This window comes from Squalius cephalus (genome assembly GCF_949319135.1).
Source record: "Squalius cephalus genome assembly, chromosome: 1".
In the NCBI taxonomy this organism is placed as follows: domain Eukaryota; kingdom Metazoa; phylum Chordata; class Actinopteri; order Cypriniformes; family Leuciscidae; genus Squalius; species Squalius cephalus.
Window position 1 is genome coordinate 54,030,668 of NC_137122.1, and position 24,162 is coordinate 54,054,829.

The 24,162-nt window shown below is 40.7% G+C and overlaps 1 protein-coding gene across 4 annotated transcripts in view; it reads right to left on the reverse strand.

Moving 5' to 3' along the window:
• Positions 1-201: 201 nt before the first annotated feature.
• Positions 202-24,162, reverse strand: part of LOC307160100 (CASK interacting protein 2) — a 68,823-nt gene continuing 44,862 nt past the window's right edge. The window contains exons 6-22 of one of the 4 annotated variants that reach the window (XM_079873946.1): positions 23,750-23,845; positions 19,869-19,999; positions 17,614-17,722; positions 16,920-17,028; positions 14,807-14,901; positions 12,282-12,399; positions 10,602-10,787; positions 7,757-7,834; positions 7,163-7,302; positions 6,214-6,277; positions 4,831-4,925; positions 4,522-4,632; positions 4,322-4,423; positions 4,094-4,229; positions 1,673-3,301; positions 761-1,010; positions 202-622 (exon numbers count right to left, since the gene is read on the reverse strand). In XM_079873946.1, coding sequence (XP_079730072.1) covers positions 526-622; positions 761-1,010; positions 1,673-3,301; positions 4,094-4,229; positions 4,322-4,423; positions 4,522-4,632; positions 4,831-4,925; positions 6,214-6,277; positions 7,163-7,302; positions 7,757-7,834; positions 10,602-10,787; positions 12,282-12,399; positions 14,807-14,901; positions 16,920-17,028; positions 17,614-17,722; positions 19,869-19,999; positions 23,750-23,845 — 3,546 coding nt within the window. In that variant the 3' untranslated portion in view covers positions 202-525. Of the gene's footprint in view, positions 623-760; positions 1,011-1,672; positions 3,302-4,093; positions 4,233-4,321; positions 4,424-4,521; positions 4,633-4,830; positions 4,926-6,213; positions 6,278-7,162; positions 7,303-7,756; positions 7,835-10,601; positions 10,788-12,281; positions 12,400-14,806; positions 14,902-16,919; positions 17,029-17,613; positions 17,723-19,868; positions 20,000-23,749; positions 23,846-24,162 lie in introns of all 4 variants that reach the window. The other 3 variants (XM_079873945.1, XM_079873947.1, XM_079873948.1) reach the window with 3 other exon arrangements.

Here is a 24,162-nt window from a genome sequence, read left to right on the forward strand (position 1 = left end):
TGTTACACAGACCGAAAAAGCATTAGGGCAAGTAAATGACAGAATTGTCACTTTTTGGGTGAACTGTCCCTTTAAACTTACTAGAAATGATTTGAATCAGTGTAGTGTTTTGAAATGTATTTTGCTTTAGGAATGATTCTCCTAAGTGCATTTCTTCTATCTGAGTCCATCATGTAAAGTCCATTGGGGTCACACTTAGTCAAGTCCATGGTTCAGCCCCAAAAAGAACAACAAATGACAGGACAAAATGAAAAACACAAAAACATATATATGCTGGTTGATTAGAAAATGGAATATAAACAAACAACTACAAAAGACACCTAGACTGACATTAGTCAGGAGACTGGTCCGTGTGGTCTTTGCAAATGGAGGTTCCCACTTTTGTGTTCAAGAGTTTTTCTCTGCTCTCCATCTGAAATATAAGGTAGAAGAACCCGTGCTTCTATACGTAGATCTCTACCCTCCTGTTTCTGGGCCAGCACAAAAACAAAAGAAAAAAACAAACAGCCAAATCCAGGAGAAATCTTAATCCAGCATAGCATCCAACTGATCAGCCAGGTCATCAAACATGTTCCCAATGTCATCCAGAATGTTCCCTGCAGACTTCACTATGTGAGAAGTGCTAAAAGAGAGACGCAACATAATGTTTAATTAGGAGTTAGAACAATTAAAGGGAAATTTAAAAAAAAACATGAAAGGAATAGTTTAAAAAATCCCCCCCATCATATTTATGTGAAGGCTTGTGGAAAGTGTCTCTCACCCCACATTGTTGTTCTCAAGAGTGAGTTTTCTCTCCACAGCTTTTAGTGCTTCCTCAAGGGATGAGCTGGTCTTCTCCAGCCTCTGATGCTTCAGTGTTGACCCTTGACCATTTTCCACCAGAGCCTGGGACCTTCCTGATGACACACTTTGACCCATGTTCTCTGCTGAGGGGGAATACAGCACTGGAGACTGAGGTGCTGCAAAGGCAACACTCTGTACAACACTGAGAGTGACACTGGAGCCGACAGCTGCAGACAGAACAAGAAACACAGAATAAATGCAAAACTTAGCAAAGGGTTGCTACGAATAGCTTTAACCATTTATAAAATCAGAGCAGTATTTAGCTGCATCCCAATTCAGAGGCTGTGAATGTGTCACAGCGGCACGATGAAGGCTATCCCAATTCAAAGGCTCCTTCGAATGTTGTGAACCCTGTTTTGTTTTCAGACCAGTCCAGTACAAACTTTACAGCCGCTAGGCAACAAGAGCAATGCTCACTAGGCTAGACCAGGGTTCCTCAAATCTGGTGCTGGAGGGCCACTGCCTAACTGTGACTCTGAAGACCTTTTATTAGATTGTTTAGGTGTCTCTGATTAGTGCTGGAATTAAACTATGCAAGGTAGGAACCCTGGGCTAGACCGTCCCAATGCTCGGTTCGACCTTCGTGGACTTTGAAGTCTGCGTCCTTCGAAGGATGCAGCCTCTGAATTGGGACAGAGCTTCTTTCAAGGACTTCAGGGAACAACTAATAAATCTAAACTTTTAGATGGACCTATTTGCTAAATCTAGAGAACAAATAAAGAATCTAAAATATGAGGTTTGAGGTCAATGAATTTAAGCAAGTTATCAACACTTCCCATGTAATAGCGATATCAAGCCAGCTGACTTTATTTGTATCTACAGGCTTTACCTGTTACAGGAGCAGGATGGGGTTTAGAGGTGTGCCGTGTTGGATTCAGGGGGCTGGGAGGTTTAGGGGCAAGAGGTGGAGGTGCTTTCACTGGTTTGGCTGGAAGATCCACACATGGCAGACTCATATCTGTTTCACTGATGCGGAGCTTCACTGTGTCCTGAGTCTCTAAAACAGGTGTGCCATCTGCACTGCTGTCGGATGGGGAGTTTGGCTGCTCTTTCTCCTTTGGCTTCTGCCGTCTCTTCACTGTGTCTGACTCTTTCAAGTTGAACTCTGGGACTTCAGGGGTTTTGGCTGGTTTGGCTTTCTCTGGAGACTCAGAAGTGGTCTCCACCTTGAGTGGCCCGCCAACTTTGGGCCTCTGTTTGATGGTGAGGTTGCCTTCCTCCGCAAAAGGAATGCACTCACTTGAGCTGTTCTGAGGTGAGGATGAGCTCTCCAGGCCAGAATCCTTCGTCCCATCATCTTCCTCTGAGTCAGACTTTGCTGCTCTATCAGTATCTGCTTTGGCTGCTACCTGGCTGGATTCACTCTGACTCAGGGGTCTGCGCTTTGACTCTTCGTTGGTGCTAGAGACAGCTGTCGTGGTTTCCTGAAGGAGCTCCACCGTAGGCACAGGTAGGACTGTTTCTAATGCAGCTGTGATGCTCTTCACACTCCCAGGTCTGCCGCTCTCGACTCCTCCAGAAGCTGGCGCTGGAGTTTCGACACTAGTGCTGCTGCTGCTGACGGAGCTAAGGCGCTTAGGTGGCGGCGGAGGAGGTCCTTTACGGCGAGCCCTAATGGCGAAAGAGTGGCTTCGGCCGACAGACTGCTCAGGGGCGGACTGAAGACGTGCCAGCTGGCCCCGGGTAAGCTTGCGGCTCAGTGTGGCATATGAAGGCATGGCTATGCTGGCTAGCTGAGCTGCTTCATCATCATCCTCTTCATCTGGTTCACCGTCCGACAAAGCATACCGGGACAGACTCTGTGTGCGCTTCTTGGTCACGCTAGGAGATCGACGGTCGAGCGTGGCACTGTTATATAGTGCACGAGGATAATTTAGGGTTTTATGAGCAGGAGAACCTTGCGGAGAAGGAGCAGAGCCCAGTTTGGGTTTGGCAGGCACCGCTGGGTATTTAAAGCCACTGAACGGCAGCTGCTGTGGTAGCTGAGGACGTGGGACCTGGTCACGGCCTTCTGGAATGTTGCGCTCTTTACCAGGACTGCTGTCTGGGCTTGATAAACTCTCTTGGGACTGGCTGTAAGGGGTCACTCCTGAAGTGGAGGAGGGAGTGCTGGGGGGCTCCTGAGAGCGGCCAGAGCCTCGAGAGCGTGTGTCAATGCTCTCCTGACTGGAGGACATGCCTACTGCGTTCTTGATGGCCAGTCCTTCCTGACAGCCACTGTACTGGGAGGACATGGCACTCTGTAGCTCAGTGCTCAGCTCACTGTCCTGGAAAGTCATCATCTTGGGCGTGTGGGGTGAGGGGAGGTCGATACTCTCAGGGGGCGGCTCGATAGTGACCAGGTCCAGGGCAGCAGGGGTTTTGCGCCGCAGAGTGCCGTGCCCTGATTCTGCCTGCAGAAGAGCCTTATGAACATCACACAACTTCTTCACCGCAAGCATCATCTTCTTCTGATGGCCTGTCAGAGACACACACATTTACTGTAGATGTCACACATGAACTTAACGCAACAGGATATACTTCACAGGATATATATAACTCGCACTATGTCCTTAGCAGGCATGATGCAACAACTTTTCTCTCAACAAGTAATCTGTCCACATCAAAGGTGAGAATGCTGTGTGACACTATACAATCTCAGGGCATATCTGATGCTGGATCATCAGTCATAGGAAACTGGATAAATTGGATTTAAATGTGTACGGGTCAACATAGTATGTTGCTGCAGGAATAGAAACCAAGTGAAACCTTGAACTAGAAATTTTGACTTGAAAATGCCCTAGTCAAGGTAAGAACAAAAGACTGGTATGTATGATATATATATATATATATATACACACACACACACAATTTTAACATATATGGAGGTTAAAGAATTTCCAGGGTTCCCACACTTTTTGACCCATGTATTTCCAGCAAATTTTAATAGAGTTTTCAATCGTTTATGACCATGGGATAATGGTTTTTAAACAAGCAAATTCACAATTCAAATTCTGACCATAATAATCATCCGAACCAGTGTGAACAAGTTCGACCTACTCAATGTAAAGAACTGACTCAAAAGAGGACATTGCTTTAGTTTAAAATCAGGTTTTAGTTTAAAACACAAGAGCTGTATTTAACAAATTAATTATTTAAAACAGCTCAACAAGAACACACAATTTTAACATTCACTGTTATTCTTTGACTTTTCTAACCCTGTATAATAACTACACAATGCACTTAAGTTCTGTGTTTAAGTTAAGCTCACCTAGTTTGGTGATGCCAATCTCCTGTAAATCTTCCCACGTGAGATCTCGGACAATGTTTATCGAGTCATAGCCGTTCTCCGAGAGTTTCTTATGATACTGAGGCAGGCCTATGGCACTCAGCCACTCTCCAAGATCCTGCTAAGAGAAGAGATTTGACTGTGAGTGAACTGAAGACAACGCCATAGACACACATGTATGCATACAAGTTATAAATTACAGTGACTTACTGGTATGTACTCTGGGAGCCATTCTGGAATGCTGAGGTTGCCGATCTCCAGGGAAATCTTCTTACGGTGGCCTGGTTTAGTCACACCAATAGCCGTGAGATCCTGAAAAATAGGCATAATTCTCAATCAACATCAACCCTACCTACGGCAATGAGACCGAACGGTGTATCTCTTCAAATTAACTGGCGCTCTGATCGTACCTCTGGGGTCATTCTGCTGATTGTAGGCACATCATAGCCAGCGTTGAGGAAGTTTGTAGTGTACTGCTCCAGCTGAAACTCACTCAGCCACTGATATATAGCCTCTGCATCCTGACAGTGGTAAAGACATGACATGACATGAAGGCAGGAGAGCAAACATAATGCAGGAGAGAATTATGCTGTTATATGAAACTTTTAATCACTAATTCTGCTGTGTACAAAACCAATTGCAGAGCAAGCTGTAGTTCTACTGGTCATTTGCAATATCAAAATATGTTCAGGTCGTGCACTGTAATGGTGTTTTCTGACCTTTCCCTCTAGCAGCTGATGAGGACGCACAAACTGTTGAGAGAAACCCTGCTCTCCGGCCCTCTGTGTGGGCAGCACAGGTCTGCGAGGAACTCCTTCAAAAACAACACACATACTCACGCTATTATATGCACACGGATTATATGCACACCAAACAGCACATTCAATGTCTTTGAATCAGCTGGAGTTTTTAAATGCTTTTTAGAGTTACCAAATTACCTACTGTTTTTCGCCAACTCAACGGTCCTCTGAGAAATTGAATCCAGTAAGAATGTGAATGTCTGTGATTACCTATATTGTATTAAGGTGCACGCCATGCCGTAATTACAGTAATTACAAGACTTCTACTTGTAAAAAGCACTCACGTCCTTGTAGAACTCGTATTACAACTTAAGTTGGGAATTTTCGGAGAGCTCCTACTTGTACCATGTGACCTCTGTACCACCTGATAGTCTTGCCATAGAAATGCATAATTCCCAGTCAAATGACAACAAATGACGCTCAGAGTAGAAAATCACATGTTGTCATCTCAAAATTACAGTAATTACGACATGGTGTAATGTAGCATTATATTAACACTTCTCCTCATGTGTTTTTTGACCAACCTGAGCTACCGGTTGTGCACCAATGTTTTGCATGCATTCATTTAATTTAGTCCCGTGCGAATATGGCTAAGTGTCCTAATACTCACACTTGCGGTCTTGGCCACTTGAGAGCACGTGCACGCGACAGGAAGTAAGTGTGCAAGACTGTCCCATGTCTTAAAAATGCCAAAGTGCAGTGCCCTTAATGCACACTAAGCCCACACCCTCTCTAAGCGTAAGAGGCTAAGCGTATTCCATCATGCATTATGTTCGGGAACTTGAACGAAATCGCGAGATGTCAAGGAAAACATTCCATTGTAATTTAAATTAATTAGATACATATAATTTGGTAGTAAAAACATAAAGTGTTGCACATTTTATTGGTGCAAAGATGAGTATGGTATGTGTGTCTATTTTGTATAACATTTGCAACTGTTTTTATCACTTAATTAGAAGCACCACAATTTTAAATTTGTGTCTTCTGTTAGATACATAGCGACTACTGAACAGACATGTAGAAGTTTATTTAAAATGCAAAGTATTGAAAATATTATAAATAAAAGCAATGTAAACACTTGAATTTTTTGCAAGACTATAAGTGTGTCCCATCGAGTAATCAAAAGTTCTACACACACTTGCAGTCTTAACGCCTACTTGAACACTTGGGCCAAATAGAGAACATACGTCATGCAAGTAGACAAGTGGTCAAGTGGGGGACCGCAAGTGTGGGTATTTGGACAGGGTAAGCGTAAGCTGTATACAGATGCACACAGTAAACATGTCACAGGTAGCTCATTACCTGTGGATGCGTCGGGATGTTTGTTTTGGTCTGGCTGTAGTGAATCCACAGCAGAGGGCGCCGCCTGCGTAAAATGAGAGAAAATGTAAACAAAAAAAACCCACCAAGCATTGAAACTAAAAGGGTTTGTTAACAGAAAATAACAGGAATTATAATAACTCTAATGACAGGTCTGTAGTGCTTTCATAGCCAGTAGCAATATTTACTTTTAGAGTTCCCAAAATTTTTAACCAATGAATTTCCACAAACTTTTCAACCATTTGTGATTACTGGATGTCCGGTATGAAAGTAGGGTTGGTCACTGGTTAATTTGTGCCAAGTGTTTTTGATTGGGCATATAAGAGCTGACTTTTCATGTTCATTATGCTGTGAAGAAGAGTCATGGCTACCAAAACCTTTCAAAGTGGGAATTTAACAAAACGGATGCATTTTTGGAGCTGTGATGTGCCGACTTTTGAATTTCATCATAGTTATGTGTACAAAGATAAAAAAAAAAAACACTGATTATTTGTACTGGAACAAAACATTTTACCTGCTAAAATAGCAACACCAAAATGTTTAATTTTTATTTGCTCTATCAATTTCATTATCACATTTCATTATTTAATTTCACAAATTTCATTATCACTCACTACCTCTCAATACTCTTAGGCTGAATCCGAAATCGCCCCCTAAACCCTCAATCCCTATTCCCTGCATTAGTCCACTAACACAGTTCACTTGAAGGAGTGAATGAAAACGAGGGAGCGAATTGAACGTACATTGGCAGAACACACGTTATTGCGTTGAAATGTGGGATTGAATGAGTGCACTTGATAACGTCCACTATGATTTCAGACTCCACTACAAATGGATGCCCCCTCGAATAATGCCCTATATGAGGGTATAGGGGGCGATTTCGGATTCAGCCTTAGGGTTGTCTTTCTCTCTAAGCATCATGGGTGGTTACCTTGCTGGTGTCAGCGTTGGTGGGGTGTTGGTGTTGTTGTGGTCCATTGGGGGCACTGTTGCTTTCTGTGCTCTGGCCACTGCCTGCACTGCGGGTGCTGCCCACACTGCCAGTGCTGCCCACACTGTTCCTGTCCCCTGCTGCGAAATCGAGAGAGAGAGAGAGAGAGACGGAGGCGTTAGTCCAATGAGTAACTGCAATCATAACATGCCCGCGGGCTATGGCATCACAACGGCCGTCTGCACTGCCATGCCAGTGTGCCACTCCACAGCCGTGAGGACACCGTACCCACTGGATTTCTACTCAAGCAGCAGGCAGGGTGGGGTGGGGGGAGCAGGGCAAAGCCACAGGCATGTGGTGATGGGGTTAACAGACGACAGCACACAACCTACGGTCTGCTACGGGAGCGGGAGGGTTCACAGTACGCTAACAGGGAATTGGCATCTGGACAGACGGACACACCGGCTGGGTTTGTGTGGCGTCCGACAGGCCAGCCAATCAGGGGGTCTGTCTGCAGCAGGGAGGGGGGGCGACAGCCACTAGGGGGCGCAGGGGAGGAGCGTTTCAGCGAAAGGGGAGTGCAGCGGTTCTTACCAGCGCAGGAGTTCCGCAAAACCCACACGTCCTCCATGCTGGGGCTTATGTGCTGGGACAGACTGCCGGGAGGCCCACCTAGCGGACACAAACACTTTTTTTGGGCCACTGGCCTCAGTCTGGTGGGGGAGGGTAATGTGGGTGTACGTCCCAAATCAGGGCCTTCAGATGAGTGTGTGCCACTGTTTATATGCAAAAATAATGCTTGTACTATATCAGTCGTGGAGAAGCATCACGAGAACCCCCAGGGTCCAAAACTAACCGTTTGACTTAACTAAATTGAAAACACTTACTGGCCATAAATATTATGTTAATGTTAGAGACATTTTGATACACCATTTATATTGCTGTAGCTATTTCTGTGCAGCTTTTAGTAGAGCAGGACATGTCAGAACTTTCTGTTATTTATAAGTGAGAGCAATGAGAAATACAAGATGTATGGGCAACATCGCAACCTGCAACATTAATATAGCATTCAAAGGTATTTGTATATCAGCCATTTTACAGCTTAGTGTGTGGCTCGTCCAATCAGAATTTAGAGTCAGAACTATCTGCTTTAGTTGTACTGTTTTGTTTACATATTAAAATAATAATAAGATAATGCATATGATGCATTTTAATGTTTTCCTTTAGTGTGTAATGTCTCTGTTTGTGCATGTGTAAGATCTGCACAGTTACAAAGCTCATAGTCTCCCACAAAAGGATTTATTCCATCTAACAGAGAAAACTGATTCAGATCGAAGTTCAGATATTATTTTTGAATATTTGAACTATTTATACTAAGTTCATATATTCCTCAAACATCTATGTCACAATGTGAAATATTACTGTGTTGAAAATGGATGAAATTACCAGTGGTGGTTAAGATTTATTTATAACAGCTTCCTAAACTTAGAAGAGTACAACTTTGCCTAAACACACCTAAATAAAGTAAAAAATAAAGGGTTTCAGACAGATTTGGAATAGAGGTACTGCAAAATAATGTTTTTTATTTATCTATTTTTTTAGCATTATTAAAGCATGTTAACCTATTAAACAAAACAATGAACTTTAAAATAGCCTCATTTTAACTGGATTATTAAAGAAATAGGCCTCACCACTTTATTTAATATATAAACCATTTATATATATATATATACACTCACCTAAAGGATTATTAGGAACACCATACTAATACTGTGTTTGACCCCCTTTCGCCTTCAGAACTGCCTTAATTCTACGTGGCATTGATTCAACAAGGTGCTGAAAGCATTCTTTAGAAATGTTGGCCCATATTGATAGGATAGAATCTTGCATTTGATGGAGATTTGTGGGATGCACATCCAGGGCACGAAGCTCCCGTTCCACCATATCCCAAAGATGCTTTATTGGGTTGAGATCTGGTGACTGTGGGGGCCATTTTAGTACAGTGAACTCATTGTCATGTTCAAGAAACCAATTTGAAATGATTCGAGCTTTGTGACATGGTGCATTATCCTGCTGGAAGTAGCCATCAGAGGATGGGTACATGGTGGTCATAAAGGGATGGACATAGTCAGAAACAATGCTCAGGTAGGCCGTGGCATTTAAACGATGCCCAATTGGCACTAAGGGGCCTAAAGTGTGCCAAGAAAACATCCCCCACACCATTGCACCACCACCACCAGCCTGCACAGTGGTAACAAGGCATGATGGATCCATGTTCTCATTCTGTTTACGCCAAATTCTGACTCTACCATCTGAATGTCTCAACAGAAATCGAGACTCATCAGACCAGGCAACATTTTTCCAGTCTTCAACTGTCCAATTTTGGTGAGCTTGTGCAAATTGTAGCCTCTTTTTCCTATTTGTAGTGGAGATGAGTGGTACCCGGTGGGGTCTTCTGCTGTTGTAGCCCATCCGCCTCAAGGTTGTGCGTGTTGTGGCTTCACAAATGCTTTGCTGCATACCTCGGTTGTAACGAGTGGTTATTTCAGTCAAAGTTGCTCTTCTATCAGCTTGAATCAGTCGGCCCATTCTCCTCTGACCTCTACCATCAACAAGGCATTTTCGCCCACAGGACTGCCGCATACTGGATGTTTTTCCCTTTTCACACCATTCTTTGTAAACCCTAGAAATGGTTGTGCGTGAAAATCCCAGTAACTGAGCAGATTGTGAAATACTCAGACCGGCCCGTCTGGCACCAACAACCATGCCACGCTCAAAATTGCTTAAATCACCTTTCTTTCCCATTCTGACATTCAGTTTGGAGTTCAGGAGATTGTCTTGACCAGGACCACACCCCTAAATGCATTGAAGCAACTGCCATGTGATTGGTTGATTAGATAATTGCATTAATGAGAAATTGAACAGGTGTTCCTAATAATCCTTTAGGTGAGTGTATATATAAATATGTCTTTTCCCAGCCACATTCTCTCACACCCTCCATTAGAGCCTGATGCCGGTCTTATTACTGCAGCTGTACTCTCAGGCAGCCTGGGTTTTGTAGTCCTTGATAGGTGGCCGGCATCAGGCTTGAATGATATATATTTATATATATGGTATTAAGAATAAAGGGTCTAAAGCATTTTGAGCTTGTCCGCTTTAGACCACTTTCAGACTCAGAGGTACTTGAAAGCACATTCAACCAGTTTGCTTTTGTAGTTTAGCCACTCATGTAGTCAAATGTATTATGAACAGCCACAAAAGATCATTCAGTCGATAGTATTCATATGACGCATGTGGCACTCGCACAGAGTGTGACAAAATAACAGTATGCGTCTCAGCTCACCACTAGTGATCGGATCACTGAAAACGCATCTTAATATGGGGTGGAAACAGGGCGTTGGTGAGAAAGCACCCTTAGAGGTGGGTGCGAGTGCTATACCTGGATTGGTGCTCAGACCGTTGGTGTGGGGGAGGGCCAGGTGTGGGTTAGGGGTGTACAGACTGTAGGAGTCGTCGGTTTGAAGGGTCCCGCCCCCGCTCAGACTCAAGCTGGGACTGAGGGCGGACCTGGAGAGCAGCTGCTGCCTCTGGGAGGGCAGAGAGGTGTGTCGTGACAGGGTGCCCCCTACAGGACAACACACACATGACAGGAGCAGAGGGTTAACGCAAGCGGATGGAGGTTAGAGATGAACACTGGCTGCGTCCGAACGCTTAGGCAGCTGGCTGATCAGGCAATGACCTTGAAGGCAGCGTTTGCGCACGAAGGTACCTCATTTCGGACAGACTAAGCAAGCATAATGGTTTAATAATCAACAAATAAACAGAGCGAGCTTTGGTGATAAAGCGAAGATTTAAAGGTGCAGTGTGTAAAATTTATGAGGATCTATTGTCAGAAATGCATTATAATAACTATGTTTTGAGTGGTGTATGAAGACCTTACAAAATGAACCATTTTTATTACCTTAGAATGAGCCATTTCTATCTACAACGTTAGTAACGTTATAAGTGAAATTCTAACAAATGGAGGACCACACGTATTATTAAGAGCTGACAGAGCATCAATCTTTGTTGGCATAGAAAAGAAAACATGATGCAGCCAGACGAAGTCGGGTCACACCGGTATGGCTTTAACACTGGTATGGCTTTTTCCGGATGGTAAGCGATGGTGAAGTTGCCTGTTTTCTGCTGGACAGGTAAGTTAATCCAACATTAGCAATGTAACGTTAAGTGAAAACTGGTTTCTTTAGCTACAAAATGGGCACAATCACCACGAGAAGTAGCGTTTTTCCCTTGTCAATGTTAAAAAATATGTAATTGGATTGTAATTTCATGCCGTGTACCTATCAAGTGACCAATAATGCTTACTTTCAGAATTTGCATAAATAAAGTGTAGCTTATTTGTTGGCATTGCTTCGCTACTGTGCACACAAAGGTTTAATTTGGTAATTCAAAGGGTTAATGCCTATTGCAAACGTTTCATCATAACAATAATATTAGCTATAACATATCGTTTTACTGAATAATTAATTAAATATAATTTCTTATTTTATCTTTGTAAAGAAACCTTGTTGCTTGACTGACTACACTCTGCTGTCTCAGACGACGACTTGTTTGTCCTGTTTTGGCCACCGTAGCTTCTTCGAATGGGAGGGGTGAGCGGTGGGCTGAGCCGTTGGTTGTAATTCGCATCCGAACCGCTAGATGCCGCTAAAATCTACACACTGCACATTTAATTACTGCAATATTAATTTCTCAATATTTTTTCTCAATATCAAAGGCAGCGAAGGCAGTCTTTAAAAAACAGGATGCGACGCGATCACTGGATTTGGACGTGCCTTCTTGCCTTCCTACTTCCATATGCCGCCTGCGGAGGCAGTGTTTTTCAGCTTTCGGACGCAGCCATTTATTACATGGGAAGCAGTGGGATGGAAGACAGAGACACGCCTAGGTTGTAGAAGTCAGCATGTTATTGATTCAGGAAAGCAAACACTGTTATTTGTGGGGTTAATGGTTGTAATAAAATCCCTAAAATGAAAACATATAGTGACCACAGGCTGTGAAGCTCCAAAAATGATAGTTAAGAAGGACAACCAAATCAGAATTCAGGTTATGATTGTACCTGAGCGTCGGCTGATGACCTCAACTATGGAGGGGGGGAAGTAGCCGATTCGGTCCGTTCCTCTCTGGGTGTCATGAATGTGGCCCTTCCAGCGTCCGTCCACATGCTGTTCTATCACCTGCCAATCACAACACAGCAGAACACACTGACGTCACATTGACCTCATCTGATTTTTAATCCAGCAGTTTTTCACGTCCTTGACAACCAGTCAAAACAGAGGAGGAGGTCGGGAGTTCAGAGACAATGTATGATCTGAAAGCTTTTGAAAGTTAGATAACATGACACCAGCCTCCCACCCTAAGTAAACACTTACAAGCATACAATAGCTGCAGGCCCGACAACATTACAGCAGCTCACGAAAATACATCTCCAAACCCTCCAGTAAACGACCCTTCTTATTTTCTGCCCACCATTTCCTGTGAAACAATGCTGTGTGAAAATCTGCGTTGGTTCGAGTTCACAAAGTTTATCTTTAGCGTGTTTTAAAAAAACAAGGCGATGAAACAGAAAGAGCCGTTAAAACTCAGTGGAAGGAGAACGAGAGAGAAAAATCTGGCCTCCTGACAAGAGTTCAAGTCAGAAACTGCTTCTGAAACGTTTATCAAGAGACTGGCAAGTTTAACAGGAAACACAGGGGTTTGCTATAGCAATTAAAGGTGCTCTAAGCAATGTCACGCGTTTTTTAGGCCAAAAAATTTTTTTGTCACATACAGCAAACATCTCCTCACTATCCGCTAGCTGCCTGTCCCCTGAACACACTGTCAAAAAACGCGGTCTCTGTAGACAGCCCAGGCTCCACAAACGGCAACAAAAACAAACTGGCCCAGCCTGGACCACGAAACATAACAAACAGTGTCCAGCCAATAACCGACAAGAATGATTTGGGGGTGGGGGTTGGGGGGTTAATGCGCGTGCACATGAAGGGGGGTGTGGGGAGTGGAGGAGAGAGAAGCATGAAGAGGGAAGTTAGCTAGAGGAGAGATGTCCTAGACAACGACAACGACTAACATTAGAATGACTGTATATTCTCTTGAATTTTGATATGGCCAACACACGACCAAAGAGACGACATTCCGATGAACAAATAGCAAAGAAGAGGGAAAAGGAGAAGGAGAAGGTAAAGTCCCATATTTACATCGGAAAAGCCTGTTTCAGGAAGCACGGAAGGGAGGGGGAGGGGGAGGGGGAGGAGGGAGGGTCGAGCTAGCCTCCGTTTTGTTTGACAATACTTCGATCGTCAACAAGAAGTGACGTCACCCAACATCGCTTAGAGCGCCTTTAAGACAAGCAAACGCTGATTTCAATTCAAACACCCACGCGATCTTATTCCTAAATGACAATGATTCACCATATGTCTGTTACACCTTTGAGAAGTACGATCACAGCGAACATTCAGATCTGCGTTGGCGCTGCCACTGAGCCAGAGAGAGGCATTAGGTTCACAAACAGTCTTTTCAACCACACAGAATCATTATTTCTGTCTTACAATAATTCAAATGATCACTCAAGTACTGGGATAAAAGTTTATAATCGGATATAAACACAGATCAAAATAGAGTAATCATCTTTGAAAGTAACTTGGTGTGTCAATTACAGCGTTACACCAGTAGGTGGCGACAAGTGACTGTTAAAAATGTATTCGTCATTGAATCATTCATTCAAGCGATTTGTTCAGAAATGCTGATTCATCCAGTAATGAAACAACTAAAGTCTTTTTACGAGTGAGTCATTGAATTATTCACTCAAACTGATTAATTCAAGTTAATACAATTTTTTTAAATAGACTGCAGAAATTAACATTTCGTCAAAAGTTTCGTCAAATAGATTAAATGTTTTTTGTTTAGTTGTCTGTTCAGAATATTGGGAGAATCGTGATCTCGGTTTGAAACAAAAAAAAAATCGTGATTCTCAATGTATCCAGAATCGTCTAATAAAAGTCTAACACACACATATATTTGCTTTGTTCGAAATCGCCCCCTATACCATCATTCACTATTCCCTATATTACTCCACTAATATAGTTCACTTGAGGGAGTGAAAGAAAACGAGCGAATGAATTCTGACACTGAGTGCGTCGGAAGGGCTGATGCTTTTGCATCGTTTGTGCTTGCTGTTAATGATAATCATTTGAAACAGGAAAACTGGCAAATGAAAAGATTTATCTTGAACTCTGACATGGAAACTAGCATGTAAACTTTAATTAAACAATTTAATAACAAATTAAAAAGGTACAATTTATACCTGCATGATATCACGCTGGAACAGCCATCTTCTGGCAAGACGCAGGAATTCATTCAGCGCTTGACTCTCATAGTGCATTATGGGTATTCTCTAGCCATTGAGCGTACATCGGTTGTACACTCGTTATTGCGGTGCATTGTGGTGCATTGTGGCATTGAATGAGTGCACTCTGGTTTCGGACACCACTACAAATGGCTGTCCCCTCAAATAGTGCCCTATTTAAGGGTATAGGGGTCGATTTCGGACACAGCAAATGTTTAATGAAGTCATGTGAGCAGACGTACCGTGATGACGTCACCGGCGCGTATGGTGAGGGCCGTGGGGTCGTGTAGATTCCAGAAGTCTTTCAGAGCTCTGACCTGAAGAACTCCAGTAGCTTCTGGAAACACAGACACACACACACACACACACACACACACACACACACATCTGTGTTGATACAAAACACCACAAGTTCACATAGTTCAGAGAGTTCAGACACTGGACGATCCCACAAACATTACACTACATCACTGAGTCTAATGAAACTCACCCAGACCAAAATCAAAAGGAAGAAATAAAAAATGATACACACACATATACATACAGTATTTCATATATATGTATTATTTAAGAAATGTTAAAAAGTATAGGTCCAAAACATTTCTCTGCATTACTGACATTACTTTTTTATTTATTTAAAGCATTCCTCCCCAAATTTTAATTTTCAAAAAACGTATATATTTATATACATAAAAATTTATATTTTGAATTTTAAAATGATAAAAGTATAATATTTAAAAATTTAGATATCACTATATAAAATGCTATAAAATAAATAAGAATATATGTATGTATGTATGTATGTATGTGTGTGTGTGTGTGTGTGTGTGTGTGTGTGTGTGTGTGTGTGTGTGTGTGTGTGTGTGTGTGTGTGTGTGTGTGTGTGTGTGTGTAATGTTTAAATTTGATAAATATTTTATTTAAAATGTTTAAAAAGCTTACATTTAGGTACATTATATGTATTAAAGCACATTTCCCATTATATTTCTCAGTACATTTACATTATATATATTGTTTTCATTCATGTGTTTGCTAGTTTTTACTGTTTTCCTTAATGATAATTTCTGTTAAATAATAATAAACACATTCTTTCCCAATTTTTCATTTTCAAATTTTCAATTTCAATTTTAAAATGATAAAAGTTTAATATTATAAAATTTACAAAATCTTACTTTATAAGTATATACAGTATAGCATTTTTACATTTTACAAATGTTTTATTTACTTTTTTTACTAACACTTTTAGGTGCATTTATTTGTATTTTTTGCACATATTCCCATTATATATATATATTTTTTTGTGCTTTCATTTATGTTTTTTGCTTGTTTTTACAGCTTTCATTAATGAGACTTTCTGTTCAATAATCATAAAAATACAAATGCAAAGAAAATGTAATGTTCCTAAAAATAGTTTAGCGAGATCCCGCCATTTGGACTTCTCAGCGTGTCATTTCTGTGATTTTTTTTTTTTTTCAGCGGAAGGAATGTGCTGACACACGGACACACGACAGGCTCGCTGAATCAATAATTAACACTGAGGTTCAGGGAGGCGATGTGGCCCACATAGAGCAGCTCTGGTTAAAGCAGACGGGCCAGTGTCTGTGCTCATTATGACAAAGGCTGTCTGTTAACTGCCTGAGTTTAAAGGCTGCCCAGAGATGAGTGGCTCATAAACACTGACTTCAAATATTTATTTATATTCACCGGTACAAACCGAAATAAATACCGCAGATGTTACAGAACACATGCAGATCACACGTCAGACACTTTAATGTCAAGGACACAGTGTGTTTACAAAGACTTGAAATGAATTTTGCAGTTTAGAAGTTTTGCTTCTGGGGGGGGGGGGGGGGGGGGGGGGGGGGGGTTGACAGTTAACAGGTTAAAGGCCATATCTATAAAGAGAATAAGTAAGAGTACTGTACAGAAGGCTCAATCCGCTCCAAAATAACATCACTGTCTCCCATCAGCATTACAGTTTCAAAAAAGTGTTTGCGTATGAAGTCAGTACTTGTGTGTCGGCCCCGTCTTATGTTTCATAAATCTACGTTTTCTGTAGGTTTGTGGTATGCATCTGCACACAAACACACACAGGAGACGTCTTTTGTCTCTTTCATGCACTCAAATCTCTCCAGAGAAATCAGAAGGTTATATAATCCTGAGTTTAAACAGCTGCTTAATAAATGGCAGCTCAAACGTCTCCCATAACCCCTTACAGACCAAAGAAGGGCCATTCCCAAACACACACACACACACACAAGCTTCACACATTTAAATGCAGTATGAGCACAAACACACTCCACATACACACTGTTAGACACAAATACACACACTTCGGTTCACAAACCATCTCACCTCGTAAGAGCTGCTTGATGTCTTTGCTGGCGTGGCATGCGGTGAACTGGTTGACGATATCCAGGGCTGTTTGATTGTAAGTGTTGCGGATATTGACATCAATCCCAGCCTGCCATTATAAGAAACATTTATAATATTATTGTGGAAATATTATTATTTATTATGTAACATTTTTGTGGAAACCGTGATTTTTTCATGACTCTGATAAATAAAAAGTTCAATCGAACAGCATTTATAAATAGAAACTTTTTGTAACATTATAAACATTTTGACCCCCAAACTTTTGAACAGTATTGCAATAAAAACATAAATATAAAATATTAATTTAGATATAATTCTCAACCTTAAATATAAATGTAATTTTTAAACTCGCCTGTAAATCTTACAGTTAACGTGAAACAGTCACTACAACAATGTGATTTACTTCCCAGTGAAACAGATCATTCAATGAAAGCAAAAGTTATGGTGGGACTTGATTTATCATCCTTTCGTGTTTCTTTCTCTCGAAACAATATTCTCAAAAAGAAGCACATGAGGGGATGTTACTAAAAAATGTTCAGAAATACATTATTTATTTATGGGGGTTATGGCAAAGTGATTAAAAACCGTGGGGGAAAAACAACACTTAAATGTAGGAAGGGTTGTCGACCCCTGCAGTTGAGACATTTCTGGAACAAAAAAAAGATGAACTTACATCCAGGAGTAGCCGCACTACCTCTGTCTTCCCATAGAGGGCAGCCTCATGGAGCGCCGTGCCAGCTTTAGTGGTTCTGTTGATGTCAATGCCTGCTTTCAGAAGAAGCCTGAAGACAGAGAGATGGAAACTGAATGAATGGACTGGAGGCAGTTTCCTACTACTACTCCAAAGAGAGGAGACGACATCCTCTTTAGCACTCTGTGTTATATTTACATACTGAAGGCCCTATAATACACACAGACTTGTGGAATTCACACACACACACACACATACACACATCAGGCGGAATCAGAAACGCTCATCTGTGGGAATGCTGGATGGAATTTCAGTGCTGCACTGGGAATGCCAGGCATCAGCGTGACAGCCGTAGAAAACACACACACACACACACACACACACACACACACACACACACACACACACACACAACACACACACACACACACAACACACAATGTGTCATGACCGTGCAAACTAAAAATGAACCACACTGCACAAATGTCACTGTGTGAATTTCACAAAATCTGTCAAAATTAGACCCTAATTTACTTTTTGGCATTGTTCCATTATTTTCATGATAATTAAGCACATTATTCCCTTCAAAAATTGTCATTACTGTAATATATCAGGATGTTTTTTGGTAATTGTTTTTTTTTTTTTTTGTGGTGATTTTCTTTACGGTCTCATTACTTTGATACAACATTTTGTTTAAATTAGAACAAATAAAGTGCAATATAACATGATATTATAGAAAATAATTACTTTACAATTTAAATATTTATAAAATATTTTTTACAATACAAAATGAGAATATATGGAACCACATTTTCAGTCACGCCAGAAAAAAATATGATTTACTAAAGCATGATTCACGATATAAAAAGTCAGAATTATAACTTGGGATGTCGAAGGATGTCAAAAAGCGAGATAAAACCATTGATAATATCATAGTTTGGCATTGAGAAAGGTCGCATGTGAATGAAACGTTTGCCTTGATTTTATCCCGCTTTTTGACACCCTTTGTCTTTTGTGGAGTGTGCGGACTCTTTTGAAGTGCCTCTCTTATTGGATTTTTTTGTCTACGCACCTCATATGGACTAATTTTAAGGCACGGTGAGTTCCTAGCTACTCTTCATGTGAATCACCCCCACAGATGTCTCTCAAAACTGTAAATCTCTCTGATATGATCTTGAAGAGTTTGATGAGATACAGGAAATGCTGTGTGTCTTCGAGGATGAGCGCGATGAGTCAAAGCAGTGTTTAATCCACTCACAAGCACACTCATCTCAGACAGATCACACATAGAGGTGACACACATATTTAGAGAGACTGGTACACTCCTCTCCCTCGGGATGATCTAGCGGGGGAACGTGAGTCAGAGAGACAGAACACTGACTGTCTGTTGGCACCAGGGCTTTCCCAGACTCATCCTCTGCTGTGTGGGTACAGTGTCTGGATGGCACAGTGGGTGTGTGTTTGATCTCAAATCACAAAAATCTACACAATTATAGTAAAAGTATGTCATATTTAAATGAAGAGTTTAAACAGTAGCCCACTGGAAAATATTTCAAACTTTTTGTTTTAATATAATCCAATACTTCTGATCAACTGCCATTCAAGCTTTTCAGAGAGTTCAGCGTGTTGTGAAGCATCATATAAGCGTGTAGAGAAGCGAGGTTGTGAAGCGTGACGTATGCGTCTAGAGAAATGTGATGTAAGCATGTTGTAAAGAGTGTCGTAAGCATGTTGTGAAGCATGATATAAGCATGTTGTAATGCGTGACGAAAGCAAAACCTTTTTTTGCTGATAGTATTTATTTTTGATAAATGCATTACTAGAATAACATGCAGTGCTTCATTATGCAGTGAATATTGAACTGATTCGCCAACATGAGAGTGTGTTTAGTTAGCTGTGTTAATTGTTTTGAGAGCATCTACATTCAGTTGGAGAAATATGTCAAATCAACTGAGGAAAAACAATAATACAGTCTCATCCCATTCAGAATTTTTTATAAGGGTCATTTTTACAATATATCAGCTGTGTTTCTGCACTAACACTGAAATCAGCCAAGAATTAAATGCTGCGTCAATGCATCAAGGACACAACAGAGCTGACACACATGCAGCTCTCCAGAGAGACAGGAAAGCCCGACACAGATGAGGCTGATGTCTACAGATGCGCCACACACACACACACACACACACACACACACACACACACACACACACACACACACACACACAAGAGCTCACCAGATGACATCCTTGTGTCCGTTGCGTGCGGCGAGATGTAGAGGAGTGTTACAGTTTGAGTCCGAAGAGTCTTTCCGATCCCCCTCTAATAGAGACGCAACCATATTACTGCTCAACAACAGCTGAGCCACCTACAAGAGAGACCGAGATCATTAGCATATTCTGCACCAGTGTTCTTATAGATGACTAAAATTAAAACCGTTAAATATCATTTTCGATAATTAAATCAATGCTGAAATACAAGAAAATATAAACAAATTATGAAAAACCGAAAAAATAAAACTTACAAATGAGAAATGGTGCCTTGATCAACTAATTGAAATAAGTTTAAATTGTAGTTCTAAATGACTAAAACTAAAATAATAGTTAATAAAAGCCAAATGTAAAAATAAGAAAATAACAATAGCACATAACAAAATGACTAAAAATTAAAACTTTAAATGAACTAAAATTTTTTTTTTAAATATGAATAAACACTATAACAGTGTATAAATAATACTAAAATATAATTTTTACAATAAAATTATTGTATTGTATTTGACAAAATTACTTTAGTAAGTATTATTTACGCCATTAACATAACTACAGTATTTATTTACACATTTTGTACTATTCTCAATAAGCCTCATTCCTAAAGCACAAGCATAATAAATTCTTAAACAAAACCATTCTTACATAAACTGTGGCATTAAACAGAATAAAAGGTACACAGTTAAGCTACAAACTCTTTTAACCAATGTATGTTGTGTCCGAAATCGAATACTTCCCTACTATAGTAAAAACAGTATGCCAAAAGAGTATTATGTCCGAATTCACAGTACACATAAAAGAGTCGGCGAAAAGTCCCCAGATGACTTCCGGCGAGGTTCTGTGACAACACGTTTCATTCATACTACACACATTCATACTTATAGAACATACATTTTTTAAACATTGCGAAGTAAACTCAAATTCATATGTAGTACCCAGTACCTATTTCCTATTTTTTATGCTAAAACTGAATTGAGAGAAAAATATTTTGAACGAAAGTGTCAAAAAAAGCTGAAAAAGGGGTGTTAAGAAGAGATTAAATGTGGTTATTAGAACACACACACACACACTCGAGCACGCAGAGGTCTCTTGTGTTGGCTCTCAGAGGTCTCAGAGGTGAGGATGAGCTCATGCTAATGTGTCCCAGTGACCATTAACACCCCAAAACATCTGGGCCACAAACTCATAGAGCTGAGGAGAAGTTTCAACTGATTTCTGCAGTTTGAGCGTCAGACTTGTCTTACACTGGGGCTTATGGGATAGTGTGGAGTGAAGTGGACCGTGCATGGAAAACCAGTTTAAAAAGTAAAAGCAAGTGAAAGCTTCTTTGAGCAAAATCAATAATTTGGTAATTAAATATTTACATTATATTTCATAGTTTTCATGGCAAAAATGCAGAAAACAGTACCTATAAAGTTATAATTATTATAAAGTTACACATATTGAGTAGATATACTACACTTTTTACAGGTAGTAATAAAGTTAGAATTTTCTATCAGTAATCGTGCTCACGTTGACTTTATTGAGCACACATTGAAAGCAATCATTTGTCATGTTGAAGATGCTGTACATGTTAAAGGCACACCCAAAGCAGAAACACTGAGTAGGGTGAGAGAGAGAAAGACATGATCCAGTTGCTTCAGCCGCACCCTGATGCCTCAATACAGCAGCTGATTAAATACCACACATACACACACTGCCCTTAATGTAACACCTCCAAAAGGCCTAAATACACAGCTGAACTGAAATCAAACACCACTGGGCATGTGTGTGCGAGAACATGTAAAACTAAGCTCTGAGCTCTGATTCACTGAGTGAATGAATGACACACAAAGACAGACGGGAAAAGTAAAAATCAGGGCACAGTCAGGGCAGAAAGAGAGAGAAGAGGAAAATTAATTGTATTGCATACACACAGGTACAGCATCTCCACGGTATGATGCTCTTTTCTCACGAAAACTGTCAATTTATATTTTGGATGAACCATGTGACATTTTTTGTTAATAATTTACAAAATGTAAATAATGAGTCAGCACATCATAAATCCCTCTTCCAAAACATGTTTTTGTCTTACCCTGATTCACTTTGATAAAGCTGTTAGTGTTTATATTTTAAACCTGTCGGGACAGTTTTCCTGGGAAATTGCGGTAACACTTTATTTTACAGTTTCCTTGTTACATATGTTACATGTACATAGTAATAACAGTAAATTATGCATAATTACATGCAACTAACCCTCAACCAAATCCTACCCTAACCCTATAGTAAGTACATGTAGTTGCTTAATATTACTCAGTACTTAAATATATAATTACACTGTAACAATGACACCAAATAAAGTGTAACCAAAATTGCATACATATGTCACTCACCCATGCATGTCTTTTCATATCCATAAATAGAGAAAAGTTGCTCCGGCTACTTTGACGTGTGTATGGTGTGGGAGTGGCATAGGTTAGTTGTCACAACGAGCGAGAAAGTTTGACATGGAGCAGCTATGGGCACATTTTTTAGGGCCTAAAATAGGGCCTATTTTTGTTTTACAAAATAGGGCAAATTAGTGTGAGAGCGCAATCCCATAAAAGCACTGATGGGAGTGGAAAGTTCTGTGCTTGATCTACTGACGATGTGCAAATTAAAAAACACAGACACAGCCGGATCATTTCCATAATGACCAACGCAATCTACCAAGAGCAGCGCAAATTAGCGTCTGGTGTAAGACATGCTTTTTTGGGCGGTAAATAATGGCGCAAACACCAGTACATTGACAAGCACAAACCTTAATAAATCACCTTGCGTGATTTCATTTAAATACTCTCCTCCCATAAATTTTGCGCCTGAAAGGGAAACTCCTACAAAGCATATGCAATAAGGTCAGAGGTCAAAAATAACCCTGTCCATGCCTTTTCAGCGCTAATTTTTCACTGCGTGTCTTTAGTAAATCCTGACAGTAGTTTTTTAACGCCAAAAAATGGGTTTGCGCTGGCGCAAGCTGTTAGTAAATCTGACCCTAAATCTCCAACCTCCGGGGAATCACCCGTAATAAACAAACGGAGGAGCAGAGGAGCGTCTGCTGGAAAAAAGAGATCGCGACAGAACTCGTAATAAAACAAGAATCAACATTGGCTTGGCTTTTCGGAGATGCCGAGAACTGAAGGGTTTGAAATGTTGTAAAAGCGATGCAGAGATGATGGTGTTTGTATCACTCAACAGGAGTAAAGTATTTTATTGAACAGATAAACTGCCACATGCAGCTCTCTTCATTGTAAAGCATTATTGTGAAGGGTCATGTCATCATGGTTGTTGTAGCGCTGTGCCGGAACTTATTTTCCTGGAAGTACAGTGTCCATTAATGGGTAAAGTTACAGTAACGTCTTCAGCTAGTCAGCCTGAGATCCTTTCAATCTAAACTGGTTATATCTCTTAAGTCTAGTGGTGAATGTTTTACGAGCAGTGGATTAATCATTCATCCGCACAGACACACACAGCCAAAGCACATCCAGAACAATGTTCTTCCACAAAATGCATGCAGTTTTGTTTTTTAACCTCTAGATACTCTAAATTCTTTCAGTACTTGTAAAGTGTTCGATACTTGTATCAGAATCTCTAGTACATCCCATGTTATTATGTTTAGTTGTCTATGTAGAATCATGGGAGAATCGTGATCTCCATTTGAAACCAAAGAAAATCTCAATTTCTCCAGAATCGTGCAGCTCTACTAGACATCTTCTTATCAGATAACAGAATTTAAGAGATCACAGTAGTCATAGTGACAGTGATGTAACGAATGACATCCCACATGAAGAATGCTCATAAACAAGCTAGAAATGAACAGAGATTAGATGACTGACCTTCACCCGGCCAAACTCACAGGCCAGATCCAGAGGAGTCTTCTTAGCCTTATTCAGCACGCACGGGTTCGACTGGTGCTGCAACAACATCTCAGACTGATAAACAGAGAGAGAGAAAGAATGGATGAATTATGTTGGTTATGAACTATCCAACTTGTTACAAGAGACAGAAAATAATCATAAAAACAGGCAGATTATCTTTATCCCTCACTAATACTGTACATACACACACACAAAACAATCTGGGGTCACTTGTTGATGTCGCAACGCAGATATCATATTTCTTTGCATTTCAGTGAGCTGATGTCAGATGATTTGCAGGTGCTGTATCCAACAACACTGCTTCTCAAACAGGGATGGACTGGCCAGTTTGCTCTGCAGGGCTGACTGGGCTGGCTTTTGGAACCACATTT